This window comes from Nyctereutes procyonoides, unplaced genomic scaffold, assembly GCF_905146905.1.
Source record: "Nyctereutes procyonoides isolate TBG_1078 unplaced genomic scaffold, NYPRO_anot_genome, whole genome shotgun sequence".
Lineage (NCBI taxonomy): Eukaryota > Metazoa > Chordata > Mammalia > Carnivora > Canidae > Nyctereutes > Nyctereutes procyonoides.
Window position 1 is genome coordinate 39,161,593 of NW_026575024.1, and position 18,643 is coordinate 39,180,235.

Here is an 18,643-nt window from a genome sequence, read left to right on the forward strand (position 1 = left end):
TTTACTACCAATGGCATCATGTGATTTATATTGGCAGTGTTTTCTTCTTTCTCAATAGAACATAAAATAAAGTACCTTATAATTGATGGTATCTTAGATAGGATGAATATAGTATGTCCCATACATTATGCGAAGTGAAATTTTATTATTTAAACACATATCTTCTTAAAACAATGAGCGTGATTTTTCATTGGTTCAAGAAAATCTCTAGTTTAATCAGTTTGTAGCATTTCCCCTAGAATGAAATGCCAAGAAAATGTATTATTTTTTTTAAAAATTGTGAATACTTCTTTTGTCTCAAAATCTGTAAATCATCCTTTTCAGGATTTCAGATTCTTGTCTTTTTAATGGGTGGCAAGGTAGACAAAGCAATTGCCCTTACATATCTGATATTATGCTTCTGCTAGGTTTAATTATACCATATCCACTTTAATAATATGCAGCCAAATACCCAGCTTTCCTAATTCAATTCATTCTGAGCCTGTATAAATTTAGGAATGCAAATTACATTAAAAGGTATGTGTAGAAATTCAAGATAATGTAATCAAGGATCGCATATACAATATTTTTCAGTAATTATGAATTTGGTAGTAGGAGAGAGAGAGGTGAAAATATTGCTTATAGTGACAACTCATGAGAGAGATTAATCAAATAATGAGGAGAGAAAAAAAAGACAAACTATTTTCTGGTATTTTAATATTTAATTTGGTGGGCAGTAAATTGGGCATTACTTACAATTATAGAGAACCTTACACTAATAATTTTCTTTGATGGACTGAAGCATTAGCATACTGACTCAAGTGGTGGTTTTCAGGCTGAGGGCCTGAAATATAACATATAATGCTTATATGCATTATATGCATTATAACATATAATGCTTAGGATGCTATCATTCATTCATTTATTCATTCATTCCTTCATTCAATAAATACTGAGCCCTAATATGTACCTAGTACTATTGGAGTATAGGATACATAGTAATGAGCAAGACAGACAAGACTTTACATTCCATTGTGGGGAGACAAATAATAAACAAGTCAAGATGAATATATGGGCTAGAGGAAAATAAACACTATGATGGGATGAATGGTGGAAGAACAGACTTGATCAAGAAAATCCTCTCTGAGGAGGTAAGACTCAGAAAGATAAGAGGCTAGCCATGGGAATAGTTGTAGTAACATTCTTTCAGAAATTAGGTTTATCCTTTTAACTTCTCTCACTACTTTGCATCTCCCATGCCACTCCAAGTTGAGCCTGGTGCAGCTAAGCTGTGGTAAACTCCAAAAATGACCACAACATTTTGCAGTTGTACCTATTAGAAGAAGTCCTTTTTTCCTGTCTCTTCCATGTTGGCTGGCCTTGTAATTTGCTTTGGCCAAAAGAACATGGTGGAAGTGATTTGTGAGTTCCAACCCTAGGCTTTAAGAGACTTTTGTGCTTGTGTTCTTTCACCATGTGAAAAATTTAAGCCCAGGAGCCTGGAGGAAAGGAGCTTGTGGAGAGACCCAGTCATCCTAGGTGTCACAGATGAGGTCATCATAAACCAGGCATCCCTGGTCAGTATTCTACAGATGCATGAGCAACCCTTGTCAAGATTGGTTGAGCCTGTCTAACACCAGAAGAATTACTCAGCTGAGCCCAGCCAAAACTGCTGACCACCCAAAATCAGGAATTTAATAAGTTGTTGTTGTTTTAAGCCATCTAAGTTGAGGAGTGGTTTATCATGTAGCCTAAACTAACTGACACATAAGCCAACCAGTCTTGAGGTTTGAAACCTTGACTGGAGCCCTCCATGTAGGTTGGGTTTATTAGGTTGAGGAAACCTCATGGACAAGCCAATGCTTGCCGCCAGAATGTGCCTGAACCATGCTGATGTTTCTGAAATTAAACCAGACTTTTGGATGGGAAGCATGGGGCCCAACCATACCATTTGAAAGTTTGAGCTAAAGAAACCTGACAAATCATATCATTCCTTCTTTTTGCTTTATAAATGAGGAAACTAAATTTTAGAGGTTGTATACCTCCGCCACCCCCAGGTAAAGAAGAAATAAGGTTTAATAGGAAAAGCACAGGCTTTGAATGCTGAAGCCCAGATTTCAAATTCTGATTCTTTTTTTTTTTTTTTAAAGATTTTACTTATTTATTCATGAGAGATGCAGAAAGAGAGAGTCAAAGATACAGGCAGAGGGAGAAGCAAGCTCTATGCAGGGAGCCTGATGTGGGACTTGATCCTGAACTCCAGGATCACGCCCTGGGCGGAAGGCAAGCTCTAAACAGCTGAGCCACCCAGGGATCCCTCAAGTTCTGATTCTTAACATTATTACCCAGCTGTGATACTTGAAACAATTTACTTTACCCTTCTAGTCTCAGCTCCTCATCTGTAAAATAGAGATAATAAAACCTCTGTTAGGGCAGCCCCGGTGGCGCAGCGGTTTGGCGCCGCCTGCAGCCCAGGGCATGATCCTGGAGACCCGAGATCGAGTCCCACGTCGGCTCCCTGCATGGAGCCTGCTTCTCCCTCTGCCTGTGTCTCTGCCTCTCTCTCTCTGTGTCGCTTATGAATAAATAAATAAAATCTTAAACAAACAAACAAACAAACAAAAACCTCTGTTAATGAACCCATAGAAGAGGCCGACTGGGCTCCTTGGTGTTATCCAAGTGCCTGGTTATTGCCACTACAGCACCAGAATCCTTCATTGCCAGCCCTGGGATTATACTTCATCCTCATATAGAGGCATTCATCCTCATATCTGGTATTCATAGTGGCTGGAGCTGCCCAGAAGTGTTTAGCTTTGTAGGGTTTTTATGTACCCTGTAAAGATTGATGGGTATCCAAACCTACAGCTGAGGTTTGCGTAGCTTCACACTCAACAGAATTTCACATTTATGGAAAATGGGTAATTCTTCCCAGTTTATGCATCTGTTATTTAACCTGAAAACTCACTGCAGGCTGAAATCTGACACTGGAGTCATATTGTGTATCTAGAACTTCCCACCTAAGAAGCTAGAACCTTGGTTATAATGAGGATTAATAAAATCTGAAGATCTTCAATTGAGCTGTCTTAAGATGCCCGTGCTTATTTCAATTGCTATGTATTTTATCACATTTTATGAAATTAACTTTGACATTTGGCCAACGTGTACTGTACCTCATATAAAACATACGTTATACTCATAAAAACAATATAAAGTGAAATGAATAGTAACAACAATTACTCTTTTATATAACCACCTTAATAAAGTAGATATTTCTATTGTTTAGCCATTGGGACTATGTTGGAATAGGGTCTGCTTTCCGTGGAGACAGTGAGCACAAGGCTTCTATAAAATGACAAGGGCGCAAAACCATCTTTTAAAAAGAATGCCAGGTACTTCCTCAGATCTGAGGGTATCTATGGCCTTGAAACCACAATTAGAATCTAGATGAGATCTTATCCCCTGGCTCTGGTATCTTATTGAGATCTGGTGTAGATCAAGTTTATTTGCTTTTTCTTCCACGATAAATTTGAGTTGTTAATTAATCTTCTAACCTCATTGAGATAAAGTAAGGTTAAGCAACATGATTGAAAGGAGCTTTGCACATTTATAAAGATGTTTAATAATATTTCTAATTATATTGTAAGTGGCTTGAGGCTGGTCCTCAGACCCCTTACCAAGAAACTCCCAGGTGGACTCTCCACAGATGGCTTTTGGGGAATGGGTGTGTCCAGTGCTGGCAGGTGAAGGTATCTACTTCACCTAACCCCAGTTACAGTGAGAAGAGGTGGGAGCATGGAAACTCTCTGGCCCCAAATGCTCTTTCAGAAGCCTCTATTCCTTAGTACTTAGAGGTAGGTAGGAATGCTTCCTCTGGTGAATTTTGTTCTTCCACAAAAGCTAATAAGTGGATCTGACCAAGGAAGTAGCAATGGGCTCTCCCCAGAAACTTTTCCATGCCACCCTCCTTCCTTTTTCCCTCACCACTCTCCTCCCCATCCCACATGACAGTCTTGAGATTGACTTACATAGTAATCCTGATCCAGACCTTTCCTCCCAATTAGATGCAATTGTCCAAGAGATACCTAGGAATGACAATTTTTGAAAATTATTTTAGCAATAGCATTAATTTAAATGAAAACAAGCCAATTATATCTTACCTGAAAAATAAATAAATAAAAAGGGTGAAGAAAATGTTTAGTTGGTGATTTTATTTTAGTATACTATTTCAGTTTGATGCAATTGGTATGCCTAAAAATGAAGCAGAAAAAACATCCCAGGCCATATCTTTTATTGGGTAGGTGACTGATGCTGGGCATCTGGCTTCCTCAGTGGCAGGAAGCTGGTCTGCTGGTATATAGCAACGTCTGGAAACATAAACCTAGCAGACTTTACTCTTGGCTATCAAAGGTCACACAAATGCTGTCCCCTTCCCATTCTCAAAGACATAACACTTCTTAATGCTGGTAAGAGTTCATTCATACTAAATTCAACACAGCATCCAGTGTTTTTTCTATACTTAAAATCTAGGTGTTTTTTTTTTTAAGTAAAATTTTTAGAAGTAAATGTAAAGGAAAAATTTGCCATTACTATGACAACTGGCTTTCACATAGGCTATTGAAACTGCAAGTAGCAGGGAACAAGAAAAGAAGATGGGGTGTTTCTAACTTCTCAGGATGGAACATTGTTAGCTCTTTTAGAACTCAGTAAACCAAACCCTTTGTAATTTACATGTTCTAAAAATCCAAATCTGTCTGTATACATTACTTGTATCTGAACATCTCCTCTTTCTGCCAAAAATTTGTAGTATTGGTATATATCCCAATCCAAAATCTCACTGTTAGAACTCAGATTTTCAGGTCTCTCAGTTAGTCTCACTTTTTCCACAGGAATACCTTCACTTTTTTCCAATTTGTCAGCAACTGTGAACAGAAAAACTGGAGAATAGCTAGAATACATAAACTTGCAAGAGATAATAGTCAATTTAGAGAAAATACTGTTAGGCCTATTCTTAAATTCTTAGAGATCTGGTCTACTAACAGAAAAGGAGATCTACCCTTAGGAGATATAAATGTACTGATTTTTATTTATATCGTTTTGAGAAAAGTACAAGAAACCTCATTATTTTTTGCCGTCCTTACAAAAATTGTATCAACATATATCAGATGCTACTGAAGAGCTTGGCCAAGCAGGCTCAAGAAAAGAAGACAGATGTTAGGAGCAAGCAACTGACCCCTTCTACCACTGGCTTTTTCCAAGATAGAAACTACAAATAGGAATAATAACTGCTCCTAAATTACTTCCTATGAATAGTCTGAAAATAAATATAAATTGTTTGAATAAATCTAACAGAGTTTATATGTAGTAATTCCAATTTAATTAAGCATATGAAATGATCTTGTTATGTATATAGCATCTAACAGTAAGAAACAGTTATTTTCCTCTTTTCTTTCTCAGATCCTAATAATGCCAAAGATGTGTATTTAGATATTATTCTGATTACAGAAATTAACCATATGAACCTTACCCTATTTACTTCTTAGAAGATTTTTATTTAAAAAATCTATCATGAGTCTGGTTCAGTGATGTGCAAGATGAAATGTTATACACAACTTTGAAAATAGATTTAGAAACATACATTAATCTCCTGCTCTATTTTTTTGTAGACAAAGGATAGGGTAATAGAATAATGATTACTTGAATTGTTCTCAAGTGCAGTGATAGAGATTGATAGTGTATGTATCTTAAGTCCATTTCTTCAGGAATTTTTAACAATCCATCCCATATTCCAAATGTAAGAATGAGAAAAGCTGTTTAATATTTATTTATTTGTTTATTTATTTATTTATTTATTTATTTAAGATTTTATTTATTTATTAATGAGGGACACAGAGAGAGAGGCAGGGATACAGGCAGAGAGAGGAGCAGGGTCCATGCAGGGAGCCCGAGGTGGGACCTCAATCCTGAGACTCCAGGATCATGGCCTGGGCCAAAGGCAGGCACTCAACTGCTGAGCCACCCAGGTGTCCCCTGTTTAATATTTATTGATGCTACATTCAAATGTTCAATTGAAGGATAGCACAGCACAAGAACATAGGTACATATTCTAACAAAAATAAAAGATGAGCACATCCATTTAAAGCTTTTGAAAATTAACTATTAAGAAATCAGAAAACTCTACATTGTGTTAGAAGAATTGTATTGTAACAAATATTAAAAGTATAGTCATTTCATACTTTCATAAATACAACTGCATTGATTTATTCTTCTAATTGCTCAACAAGTCTATTTATCTTAAAATAAATTATGTGAATTACTCACTATAATCTGCCACCTTCTTGTAATGATTTAGGGCAACTTCACAATTTTGTAGAACATTGATTCCTGACAAATATCTGTACCCCTGAAACACAAGCATATATATTCTTAATATTCTGACAGGGTTGTATTTATAACATACCTAGGTAGGCCCAAGAATATTTAATTTACATACCAAAATCATTTGGGACATCATGCTTCCTCCAGCACTTCCAAAGGTGTAATATATTAGTGCCTAAAGTAAAAAAAAAAACAAACAAAAAACTATGTCTATATCCAGCATCTATATTTGAAGCTCAAGTCAATCATTTTTTTTTTATTCCTAGCCCAGCAATGAACCTTGAACTACTCCAAAATAAATTCCAAATTTCATCCTCTTAATCTGTAAAAATGGCTGACATTTTTTGGAGGGCTTAGTGAACTCTGGAGTCTGTGAAAAGGGCATTGTACATGATATTTCATTTAATCATCAGGAAATACCTATGAAGTAGATATTATTTATCTATCATGGCAAACCTGAAATATGGAACATTAAGAAACTTATGGTATTTTAACCTTAAACTTCTGGCTATTGAGCTGGTGCTTTTAAATACCACTCTCAGTGACTCTTTTACCTAAAGAGGAGCCTATTCAATGTCCTTTTAAAAAAATTCAGATTTGTTCCAGAAAAAAATAGAATGACCTTACCTTGGCTTGGTTGTATTCCATTCCTATTCCATAAGAAGACAAAAATCCTAATGCCTAAAACCCAAAAGAAAACGAAAACTAACTAAATCCATTTATTTCACAATTATTCTTATTTACACTGGTTAAAGGTATTTTAAATATCTGTTCCATAATAATTTGTATTGTTGGTTTATTTCTTATCCTACAAAAAAATGCCTTTTTATACTTTTGCTAAGGCTGTAAGAATTTGGAAAAGGCAATAGTGGGAATTTTATATAATATATGTGAAAATAGGCTAATATTTACTGAGCTTTAGTATAAATTAGAATAAAAGAACATAACCAATGCTTTGTATATGCTTACCATTCTTGGCAATGGAAAATACCTTTTTCCTTCAACATTTTTGAATTTAAGTTTGAATATTTTTCTTCATATTTTAAAAAGAAAATATGTATATAAAAAATTCAAAGAGCAGGACCCCTGGGTGGCTCAGCTGGTTAAGCGGCTGCCTTCAGTTCATTTCATGATTCCAGGGTCCTCCATGTTGGGCTCCCTGCTCAGCAGATAGTCTGCTTCTCCCTCTGCCTCTCCTCCCTACTTATGTGCTCGCTCTCTCTCTCTCACATAAATAAATAAAATATTAAAAAAATCCAAACAGAAAGAACTATATTGAATGAAAGAGAAAGTCTGATCACAAAGCAAGATGGTGCAAGAGGCAACTCCAGATCTCCAGTGTCTCCACAAGACACTGATTTAGCAACACATACAGTCCAAAAAGTCTTTATGAGAACTCCAGAAACCAGTTAAGAAATCTTAGCAACCCAGACAAACTAAAAGCCAAGAAAGAACAATCCATTGAAACAGGTAAGAAAAGCCATTTTATTAAACCTACAATTGTACTTTCCCCAAGCCAGCACACAATTCAGAGTGATCAGGAGAAAAAGCCCAACTCAAGGCTTTTCTCTTGGGAGGGAAAGAGATGAGTGGAACTTAGGTCCAGTGTTCCAGCTTTTGGGGGGATTGCCCATGGGTATGATTTCTGATTTGCCTGACTCAGAGCACTAATGAAGAACTAGTATACTTTGGAGTCCTAGGGGGCTGCTGAGAACAAAAGAGAGCTCAGCCACTTTTTGCAGCACTGGAGAATTTGTAGTATACCACAGACAGAAGCCAGGACAACTTGGCACAATCAGCAGAAAGTGCCCAGCTTGTAGCTTCTCCCTTGGGAGGGAAAGAGAAGACTGGAATGGGGGCCCAATATTCTGGCTTTGGGGCAGCTGCTCAACGGACTGGTTTCTTTCCCATCTAACTTGGAGCATTAACAGAACTGGCATACTTTAGATGCCTGGGGTCACTAAGAAGAAAAGGGAATTTAGCAGCTTGTTGCAATACCAGAGTACCTGCAGTATCATGGATAGACACTAAATGAAGCAAAAGACTACAAGTGCCTGATAAAGACCAACAAATCTAATTGGGAAATTACAATACAAGCCCAAAGAAGACACACACCTGAGAAGTTTGAGAGGCCCACAGAATCTCTAGCTATGCTGATTGGTGAAAGTCTTTATAGCCAGTCCGTAAAGATGGTAAGGTGGCTATAGTTGCAGATGCATAATCACAGCAAAAATTAACAAAGCACATGAAGAAACAGGTAAATATGGCTCAATCAGTAGAACAAAATAAGTCTAAAAATATCCCAACCCTAAAGAAATGGAGATCTAGAAATCACCATACAAAAAATCCAAAACAGTTCAAAATGCTACAAAAAAGTATATATAAGCTAATAGCCAAAATCAGGAAAAGAATACATGAATAGAATGAGAATATCAACAAAGAGATAGAAAAAGAAAGGAAGCAAGCAAGCAAAACTCCTTTTAAAAATTCTGGAGCAGAAGAATACAATAATTGAATTGAAAAATTCACTAGAAGGATTCAAAAGTAGGCTTGATCAAGCACAAGAAAGAATTAATGAACCCAAACATAGATCATTTGAAATTATCAAGTCAGTGGAACAAAAAGAATGAAGAAAAGTCAAAAAAAATCCTAAGAGACTTATGGGAAATCATCAAGTGGACAAATATCCACATTTATAGGAGTCACAGAAGAAGAGTGAGGAAAAACTGGTAGAGAGCTTGTTTTAAGAAATAGTGGCTGAAAATTTCCCAAATCCGAGGAAGGAAATAAGTATCTAAATTCAAGAAGTTCAATAAGCTTCAACTAGGATGAACACAAAGAGGCCCACATCAAGACACATTATAATCAAACTATTAAAAGTCAAAGAATCTTGAAAGAGGCAAGAGAAAAGAGACTCATTATGTACAAGAAAGCTCCATAAGTGAGCAATTATCTCAGCAGAAACATTGCAAGCAGGAGGCAATGGGCTAGTATATCCAGAATGCTGAAAGGAAACAGCTGTCAACCAAGAATACTGTATTTGGAAAAGCTGGTCTTCAAAAATTAAGGAGAAATAAAGGCCTTCTCCAATAAACAAAAGCTGAGGGAGTTCATCACCACTAGACCTGCCTTATAAAAACTGCTGACAGGACTTGAAAAAAAAAGGATACTAAACAGCAATATAAAAATAGACAATATAGAGCTTTTGGTAAAGATAAATACATAGATAGATACAGTATGTAATATTGTAGTATTGTAGTATTGTAATTAGTGGTGCAAAAGTAACTTAATTCTGGAATGGAATTTAAAAGAATAAAAGATAACTATAACTAAAAATGTTAATGAATACAAAATATCAAAAGATGTAATTTGTGTCAATGACAACATGAAGTAGCGGGAGGAAGGAGTGTTGTGATTGCAATTAAGTTGGTATCAGTTTAAAACAGATGGTTTTGGGGATCCCTGGGTGGCTCCGTGGTTTAGCGCCTGCCTTCAGCCCAGGGAGTGATCCTGGAGTACAGGGATCAAGTTCTGGGTCAGGCTTCTGCACGGAGACTGCTTCTCTCTCTGCCTGTGTCTCTGCCCCCCTCCACCCTCTCTCTCATGAATCAATTAAAAAAAAAGATTTAAAATAGATGGTTTTAACTAGAAGATGTTTTATGTAATCTCCATGATAACTATAAGGAAAATATGTATAGAAGATACACAAAAGAAAATGAGAAGGGAATCAAAATATGTCATGAACAAATAAATAAATAAATGAGAAAAGAAGGGACCAAGAGAGGAAAAGACAGACAAAACAATCACAAGACAAAACAATTAATAAATTAACAACAGTAAGTTGTTTATACTTATACTCTAAATATAAGTAGATGAATCTTCTAATTAAAAGACATAGAAATGGGACGCCTGGGTGGGTCAGCAGTTGAGCACCTGCCCCTCCCTGGCTCAAAGCATGATCCTCCGTCTCAGGATCAAGTCCCACATCAGGCTCCCTGTCTGGAGCCTGCTTCTCCCTCTGCTTGTGTCTCTGCCTCTCTCTCTCTCTCTCTCTCATGAATAAATAAATAAAATCCTTTTAAGAAATAAATAAAAGACATAGAAAAAAGACGGAGGGGCAAGATGGTGGAAGAGTAGGGGTCCTCAACTCACCTGGTCCCATAAACTTCTCCTAGTTAACTTTCAAAACATCCTGAAGACCTACGAATTCCACCTAACATTTAAAGAGAGAAAAGCTGGAAAGCTACAGAGAGAAAAGTTTTTGCTTCTAACAAGGTAAGGAGGTGGGAAAAAAATCTATGCTGGAGTTTTCCTGGGCAGAAAAGTGCTTAGCGGGGAAATCAGGCAAAATCCTAGCAGGGAAAGTGAAGTCTCAAGATTCTTGCTGTCAATATAAGAGGAGGGGCGCCCGGGAGAGCTCACCGATAATCGTGGTCCGATATCCTCTGGCATTTCGAAGAAGCCAGTCGGTTAGGCGGGCTGGCTCCGGACGGGGGTGACTGAGCCCTATTCCCATTCAGAGAGGTGGCCCCTGGGAGTGAAGGTCCAGTGGCACAGGGCTCCAGATCCCAGGGATCTTTGACCAAGAGGACAAAGCCGGTATCCTGCCTTCCCCCGGGGACTGGCAGAAGTGGGGAGGGCACAGAACAATGAGGACTCTCCTGCCACTGGGGGCCCCCAAGCTGTGCAGATCAGCGCACCTGCGTTGGCCCCCAGGAGCATCTAGGCAAATGCGATCGGGGAGACTGTGGTTAGTTAAACATGGGGAGCTCCATTCCAGAGCTGGAAATCTGGCCAGGGCCATTGTTTCTCCTCTTTGTTCCACCTTGTGCCTGGGAGAGGCGGCTGCTGGGAACAGGGTCCTCACAGGATAAACAGATCCCACTGAGCCCAGCACCTGGCAAGGGGGTGGGGCATCTCCGTCCAGGCACAGATACCTGAGAATCAGCAAAGCAGACCCCTCCCCCAGAAGACCAGCTGGAAGAACAAGGGAAGAGCAAATTCTTGACCAAGCAACTCTGGAAAGCTCCAGGTTTGAGGGAAAATCAAGGGAAAATAGTATACAAAACTAGAGGGTCCCCCCCCTTTTTTTTCCTTTTTCCATTATGACTAGTTCTTATATCAGACTAAAAATTTCCAATATTTTTCTCTTTTCCTACCTTAACTACAATATTTACTAGCTCTTCATTTTAAGCTTTTTCCATGTTGACTTTCATATTTCTACAATTACATGTCTTAGATATATTTTCCACTTCTGGAATCCCTTCAAAGTATTCAATTTCATTTTAGGAGATATAGGAGATATGGGCTTTGTTTTGTGTTTTTCGTTTTCTTCTGCCTCATTTTGTTCAACAATGGTGAAAGTTAATACCTTCTAAAACATTACCAGCATACACCCAGAACCAAGTGGAAAACAGTGCTGGTTCACTCTCTGAGATTATATTCTCTCTTCATTGCCATCTGACCCCTCTTTTATCTTGTTTATCCTTTGGTGGTCAATGTTAGGGCTTTCTATAAGTATTGCTGGTTTATATACATTGGGGATTGAGCATCTTCTAACATACAGAGCAAAACATTCAGAACCAAGAGGATCACCCTCAGGTAGACTCGCTTCACCTCCACTTCTTTATCACCACAATCACCAAACCCCCCCCCTTCTTCCCTTTTTACTCTTTTCCTTACTTTTTTCCCCATCTTTTCCTTTTATTCTCCTTCTTAGGGGTTTCTGGCCTTTTATTTTTTACTACATGGTTTTAAAATTTGTTTTACATGTCAGTATCTTTTTGTCTTATTTTATTTTCATCTTCTTTTTCATTTTCTGGTCTTTGACCTCTTTGGAATCATCTAGGTTGTATTTTACTTAAGTAATGGGTGATATTTTTGACTCCCTCACTCATACAGCCACTCTGCACTGGACAAAGTGACTAGAAGGAAGAATTCACCACAAATGAAAGAACCAGAAACAGTACTCTCTGCCACAGTTACAGAATATGGATTTAAATACAATGTCAGAAATTCAATTCAGAAGTACAATTATAAATTTACTGGTGGCTCAGGAAAAAAGTGTAAAGGACTCAAGAGACTTCAACACTGCAGAATTGAGATCTAATCAGGATGAAATTAAAAATAGACTAAATGAGATGCAATCCAAACTGGATGCTCTAACTGCTAGGGCTAATGAAGTGGAAGAGAGAGTGAGTGACATAGAAGACAAGTTGATGAAAAGGAAGGAATCTGAGGGAAAAAAGAGCAAAAACAATTAGGAGCCCATGAGGAAAGGCTTAGGGAAATAAACGATAGCCTGAAAAGGAAGAATTTACGTATAACTGGGATTTCAGAAGAGGCTGAGAGAGAGAGAGAGAGAGAGGACCACAAAGTACATTTGAACAATTCAGAGCTGAGAACTTCCCTAATCTGGGGAAAGAAACAGACATTCAGATCCAAAAGATAGAGAGGACCTCCCTCCCACCCCCCGCCAAAAAAAAAAAACCCAATAAAAACCATTCAGCACCTCGACATTTAATAGTGAAACTTGCAAATTCCAAAGATAAAGAGAAATATCTTAAAGCAACTTGAGACAAGAGATTCTTAACTGAAATGGGAAGAAATACCAGATTAACAGCAGACCTCTCCACAGAGACCTGGCAGGCCAGAAAGGGCTGGCATGATATATTCAGGGTCCTAAATGAGAAGAACATGCAGGCAAGAATACTTTATCCAGCAAGGCTGTCACTCAGAATAGAAGGAGAGATAAAGAGCTTCCAAGATAGGCAGAAACTAAAACAATATGTGACCACCAATCCAGCTCTGCAAGAAATATTAAGGGGGACCCTGTAAAAGAAACAGGGAGCCCAAAGAAATAATGTGCCAAAACAGGGACTGAATGGGTATTACAATGACACTAAGTCCATATCTTTCAATAGTTACTCTGAACGTGAATGGGCTAGATGATCCCATCAAAAGACACAGGTATCGGACTGGATAAAAAGCAAAACCCATCTGTATGCTGTCTATAAGAAACTCATTTTAGATCTAAGGACACCTCCAGCCTGAAAATGAAGTGGTGAAGAACCATTTACTATTCAAATGGTCCTCAAAAGAAAGCTGGGGTAGCAATCCTCATATCAGATAAATTAGAGTTTATACCAAAGACTGTAGTAAGAGATGAAGAGGGACACTATATCATACTTAAAGGGTCTATCCAACAAGAAGACCTAAAAATTATGAATATTTATATCCTTAATGTGGGAGCTGCCAAGTATATCAATTAACCAGAGTAAAGAGACACTTAGATAATAATACACTAATACTAGGTGACTTCAACACGGACTCTGAGCAAAGGACAAATCTTCTAAGCAGAACATCCCCAAGAAACAAGGGCCCTAAATGATAAACTGGAACAGATGGCTTTCACAGATATTTACAGAACTTTCCATCTGAATACAGCTGAATACACATTCTTCCCAAGTGCACATGGAACTTTCTCCAGAATAGACCACATACTGGGTCACAAGTCTCAACCAACACCAAAAGATTGGGATTGTCCCCTGCATATTTTCAGACCACTATGCTTTGAAACTAGAACTCAGTTACAAGAAGAAATTTGGAAGAAACTCAAACACGTGGAAGTTAAAGAGCATCCTACTAAAAGATGAATGGGTCAACCAGGAAATTAGAGAAGAATTAAAAAGATTCATGAAAATGAAGATACAACCGTTCAAAATCTTTGGGATACAGCAAAAGCAGTCCTAAGAGGGAAATACATCGCAATACAAGCCTCCCTCGAAAACTTGAAAAAAACCCTCCAATACACAAGCTAACCTCACACCTAAAGGAACTGGAGAAAGAATAAAAGCCTACACCAAGCAGGAGAAGAGAGAGAATAAAGATTAGAGCAGAACTCAGTGAAATAGAGACCAGAAGAACTGTAGAACAGATCAACGAAACCAAGAGTTGGTTCTTTGAAAAACTGGAAAAAACTCAAATACACAAGCTAACCTCACACCTAAAGGAACTGGAGAAAGAACAGCAAATAAAGCCTACACCAAGCAGAAAAAGAGAGTTAATAAAGATTCAAGCAGAATTCAATGAAATAGAGACGAGAAGAACTGTAGAACAGATCAACAAAACCAGGAGTTGGTTCTTCAAAAGAATTAATAAGATAGATAAACCCCTAGACAGCCTTATTAAAAAGAAAAAAGACTCAAATTAATAACATCACAAACGAAAGAGGAGAGATCACAACCAATACCAAGGAAATAAAAATTATTTTAAAAACCTAGTATGAGCAACTATACGCCAACAAATTAGGCAATCTAGAAGAAATGGATGCATTTCTGGAAACCCACAAATTACCCAAACGGGAACAGGAAGAAATAGAAAACCTGCACAGGCCAATAACCAGCAAGGAAATTCAAGCAGTCATCAAAAACCTCCCAAGACACAAAAGTCCAGGGCCAGAGCCAGATGGCTACCCAGGGGAATTCTATCAAACGTTTAAAGAAGAAATAATACCTATTCTACTAAAGCTGTTCTGAAGGATAGAAAGGGACGGAATAGTTCCAAACTCATTTTATGAGGCCAGCATTACCTTGATTCCAAAGCCAGACAAAGACCCCACCAAAAAGGAGAATTACAGACCAATATCCCTGGTGAACATGGATGCAAAAATTCTTCAACAAGATACTAGCCAATAGGACCCAACAGTACATTAACAAAATGATTCACCGTGACCAAGTGGGATTTATCCCCGGGATGCAAGGCTGGTTCAACACTCATAAAACAATCAACGTGATAGATCGCATCAACAAGACAAAAAGCAAGAACCATGTGATCCTCTCAATAGATGCAGAGAAAGCATTTGACAAAATACAGCATCCATTCCTGATCAAAACTCTTCGGAGTGTAGGGATAGAGGGAACCTCCCTCAGTATCTTAAAAGCTATCTATGAAAAGCCCACAGCAAGTATAATTCTCAAGGGGGGAAAAACTGAGAGTCTTTCCCCTAAGATCAGGAACACGACAGGGATGTCCACTCTCACCACTGCTATTCAACATAGTACTAGAAGTCCTAGCCTCAGCAATTAGGCCACGGAAAGAAATACAAGGCATTCAAATTGGCAAAAAAGAAGTCAAATTCTCCCTCTTCACAGATGACATGATACTGCATGCAGAAAAGCCAAAAGACTCCACCCCGAGATTGCTAGAACTCATACAGCAATTCAGCAATGTGGCAGGATACAAAACCAATGCCCAGAAATCAGTGGCATTTCTATACACTAACAATGAGACCGAAGAAAGAGAAATTAAGGAACCAATCCCTTTTACAATTGCACCCAAAAGCATAAGATACCTAGGAATAAACCCAACCAAGGATGTAAGGGATCTGTACTCTAAAAACTATAGAACACTTCTGAAAGAAATTGAGGAAGACACAAAGAGATGGAAAAACATTCCATGCTCATGGATTGGAAGAATAAATATTGTGAAAATGTCTATGCTACCCAGGGCAATTTACACATTCAATGCAATCCCTATCAAAATACCATGGACTTTCTTCACAGAGTTGGAACAAATAATCTTAAGATTTGTATGGAATCGGAAAAGACCAAGAATCGCCAGGGGAATATTGAAAAAGAAAACCAATGCCGGGGGCATCACGATGCCGGATTTCAAGCTGTATTACAAAGCTGTGATCATTAAGACACTATGGTATGGGCACAAAGACAGACACATGGATCAATGGAACAGAATAGAGAACCCAGAAATGGGCCCTCAACTCTATGGTCAATTAATATTCAACAAAGCAGGAGAGAATATCCACTGGAAAAAGGACAGTCTCTTCAATAAATCGTGTTGGGAACATTGGACAGCCACTTGCAGAAGAACAAAACTGGACCATTCTCTTACACCATACACAAGGATAAACTCAAAATGGTCGAAAGATCTAAATGCGAGACAAGAATCCACCAAAATCCTAGAGGAGAACACAGGCAACACCCTTTTTGAACTTGGCCACAGCAACTTCTTGCAAGATACATCTATGAAGGTAAAGGAAAGAAAAGCAAAAATGAACTATTGGGACTTAATCAGGATAAAGAGCTTCTGCACAGCAAAAGGAACAGTCAACAGAACTAAAAGACAACCTAAAGAATGGGAGAAGATATTTGCAAATGACATATCAGATAAAGGGCTAGTTTCCAAGATCTATAAAGAACTTATCAAAGTCAACACCCAAGAAACAAAAAATCCAATCTTGAAATGGACAGAGGACATGAACAGAAATTTCTCCAAACAAGAGCTACACATGGCCAACAAGCACATGAGAAAATGCTCCGCCATCACTTGCCATCAGTGAAATACAAATCAAAACCCCAATGAGATCCCACCTCACACCAGTGAGAATAGCGAAAATTAACAAGACAGGAAACAACAAGTGTTGGAGAGGATGTGGAGAAAGGGGAACCCTCTGGTACTGGGAATGCAAACTGGTACTGCCACTCTGGAAAACTATGGAGGTTCCTCAAGAACTTAAAAATGGAGCTACCCTACAACCCAGCATTGCACTGCTACGTATTTACCCCAAAGATACAGATGTAGTGAAATGCCACGAAAACCTGCACCCCAATGTTCATAGCAGCAATTTCCACAGGAGCCAAACTGTGGAAGGAGCCACGATGTCCTTCAACAGATGAATGGGTACGGAAGATGTGGTATATATTTACAATGGAATATTACTCAGCCATTAGAAAGGACGAATACCCACCATTTGCTTTGACGTGGGTGGAACCTGAGGGTATTATGCTGAATGAAATAAGTCAATCGGAGAAGGACAATCATCATATGGTTTTACTCATACGTGGAATATAAGAAATAGTGAAAGAGATTATAAGGGAAGAGAGGGGAACTGAGTGGGAAAAATTAGAGAGGGAGACAAACCACAAGAGACTCCTAACTCTGGGAAACAAACAAAAGGTTGCAGAAGGGAGGTGGGTCGGGATATGGGGTAACAGTGTGATGGGCACTTGATGGGATGAGCACTGGGTGTTATACTATTTGCTGGCAAATCGAACTTCAATTTAAAAAAAAACATAGAATGGCTAAACAGATTTAAAACAATAACAATAATATCCAACTATATGATGTCCACTAGGGTCTTTAGATATAAGGATACATACAGGCTCTACGTGAGAGAATAAAAAAATATATGTATTCCATGCAAATTGTACAAAAAGCGAGATAGGACCATAATTATATGAGACAAAATAAGACTTTAAGTCAGAAAATGTCACAGGAGACAATGAAGGACATTATATGATAATAGGGTCAATTCAGCAGGAAGAGATAATGAATTTAAATATAAATGCATCTAACAGTAGAGCACCCAAACATATGAAGCAATCACTGACAGAACTGAAAGGAAGAATAGTAACACAATAATAGTAGGATATTTTAATGCCCCATTTTAAATAATGGATAGAAGAAGTTCAATGAAGAAATAGAGGAGTTGAAAAGCACCATAGACTAAATGGACCTAACACACATACAGAACATTCTAGCCAATAATAGCAAAACGCATATTCTTTTTAAGGACATATAGAACATTTTCCAAGATAGACCATATGTTAAGTCACAAAACAAGTATTAATATTTTTAAGAAGATTAAAATGCATACCAAGTATCTTTTCTAAACACAATGGAATGAAACTAGAAATCAATAGCAAAAAGAACACTGGAAAATTCACAAATATGTGGAAATGAAGCATCATACTCTTGAACTATCAATGGGTCAAGGAATAAATCACAAGGAAATTTGGAAAATATCTTGAAGCAAATGAAAATTAAAATGCAACATATCAAAACCTATGAGATGCAGCAAAAGCAGTACTATGAGGAAGGTTATAGAGGTATGTGGGTGTATTAAAAAAGAAAGATCTGGGACCCCTGGGTGGCTAAGCGGTTTAGCACCGCCTTCCGCCCATGGCGTGATCCTGGAGACCCAGGATCGAGTCCAGGTCGGCTCCCTGCATGGAGCCTGCTTCTCTCTGTGTGTGTCTCTCATGAATAAATAAATGAAATCTTAAATAAAACAAAACTGTCTTTTAAAAAATAAAAAAAAAGATCAACAACCTAACTTTACATCTCAAAACAACAGAAAAAAAAAAGATGAACAAACTAAACCCAAGGTTAATGGAAGGAAAGATATAAAGATTAAAGGAAAACAAACAAACAAAATAGAGAATAGAAAAACAAATCTATTGAAACAAATCTGAGGGGACTCAGCAGTTAA

The 18,643-nt window shown here is 37.9% G+C and overlaps 1 protein-coding gene across 3 annotated transcripts in view; it reads right to left on the reverse strand.

Moving 5' to 3' along the window:
- SEL1L2 (SEL1L2 adaptor subunit of ERAD E3 ubiquitin ligase) overlaps positions 1-18,643 on the reverse strand; it is a 75,673-nt gene that overhangs the window by 25,876 nt on the left and 31,154 nt on the right. For 2 of the 3 annotated variants that reach the window (XM_055344070.1, XM_055344061.1), the window contains exons 3-7: positions 6,982-7,035; positions 6,470-6,529; positions 6,298-6,379; positions 4,744-4,898; positions 4,005-4,061 (exon numbers count right to left, since the gene is read on the reverse strand). In XM_055344070.1, the coding sequence (XP_055200045.1) occupies positions 4,005-4,061; positions 4,744-4,898; positions 6,298-6,379; positions 6,470-6,529; positions 6,982-7,035 (408 nt within the window). The remainder of the gene's footprint in view (positions 1-4,004; positions 4,062-4,743; positions 4,899-6,297; positions 6,380-6,469; positions 6,530-6,981; positions 7,036-18,643) is intronic. The other variant, XM_055344052.1, reaches the window with a different exon arrangement.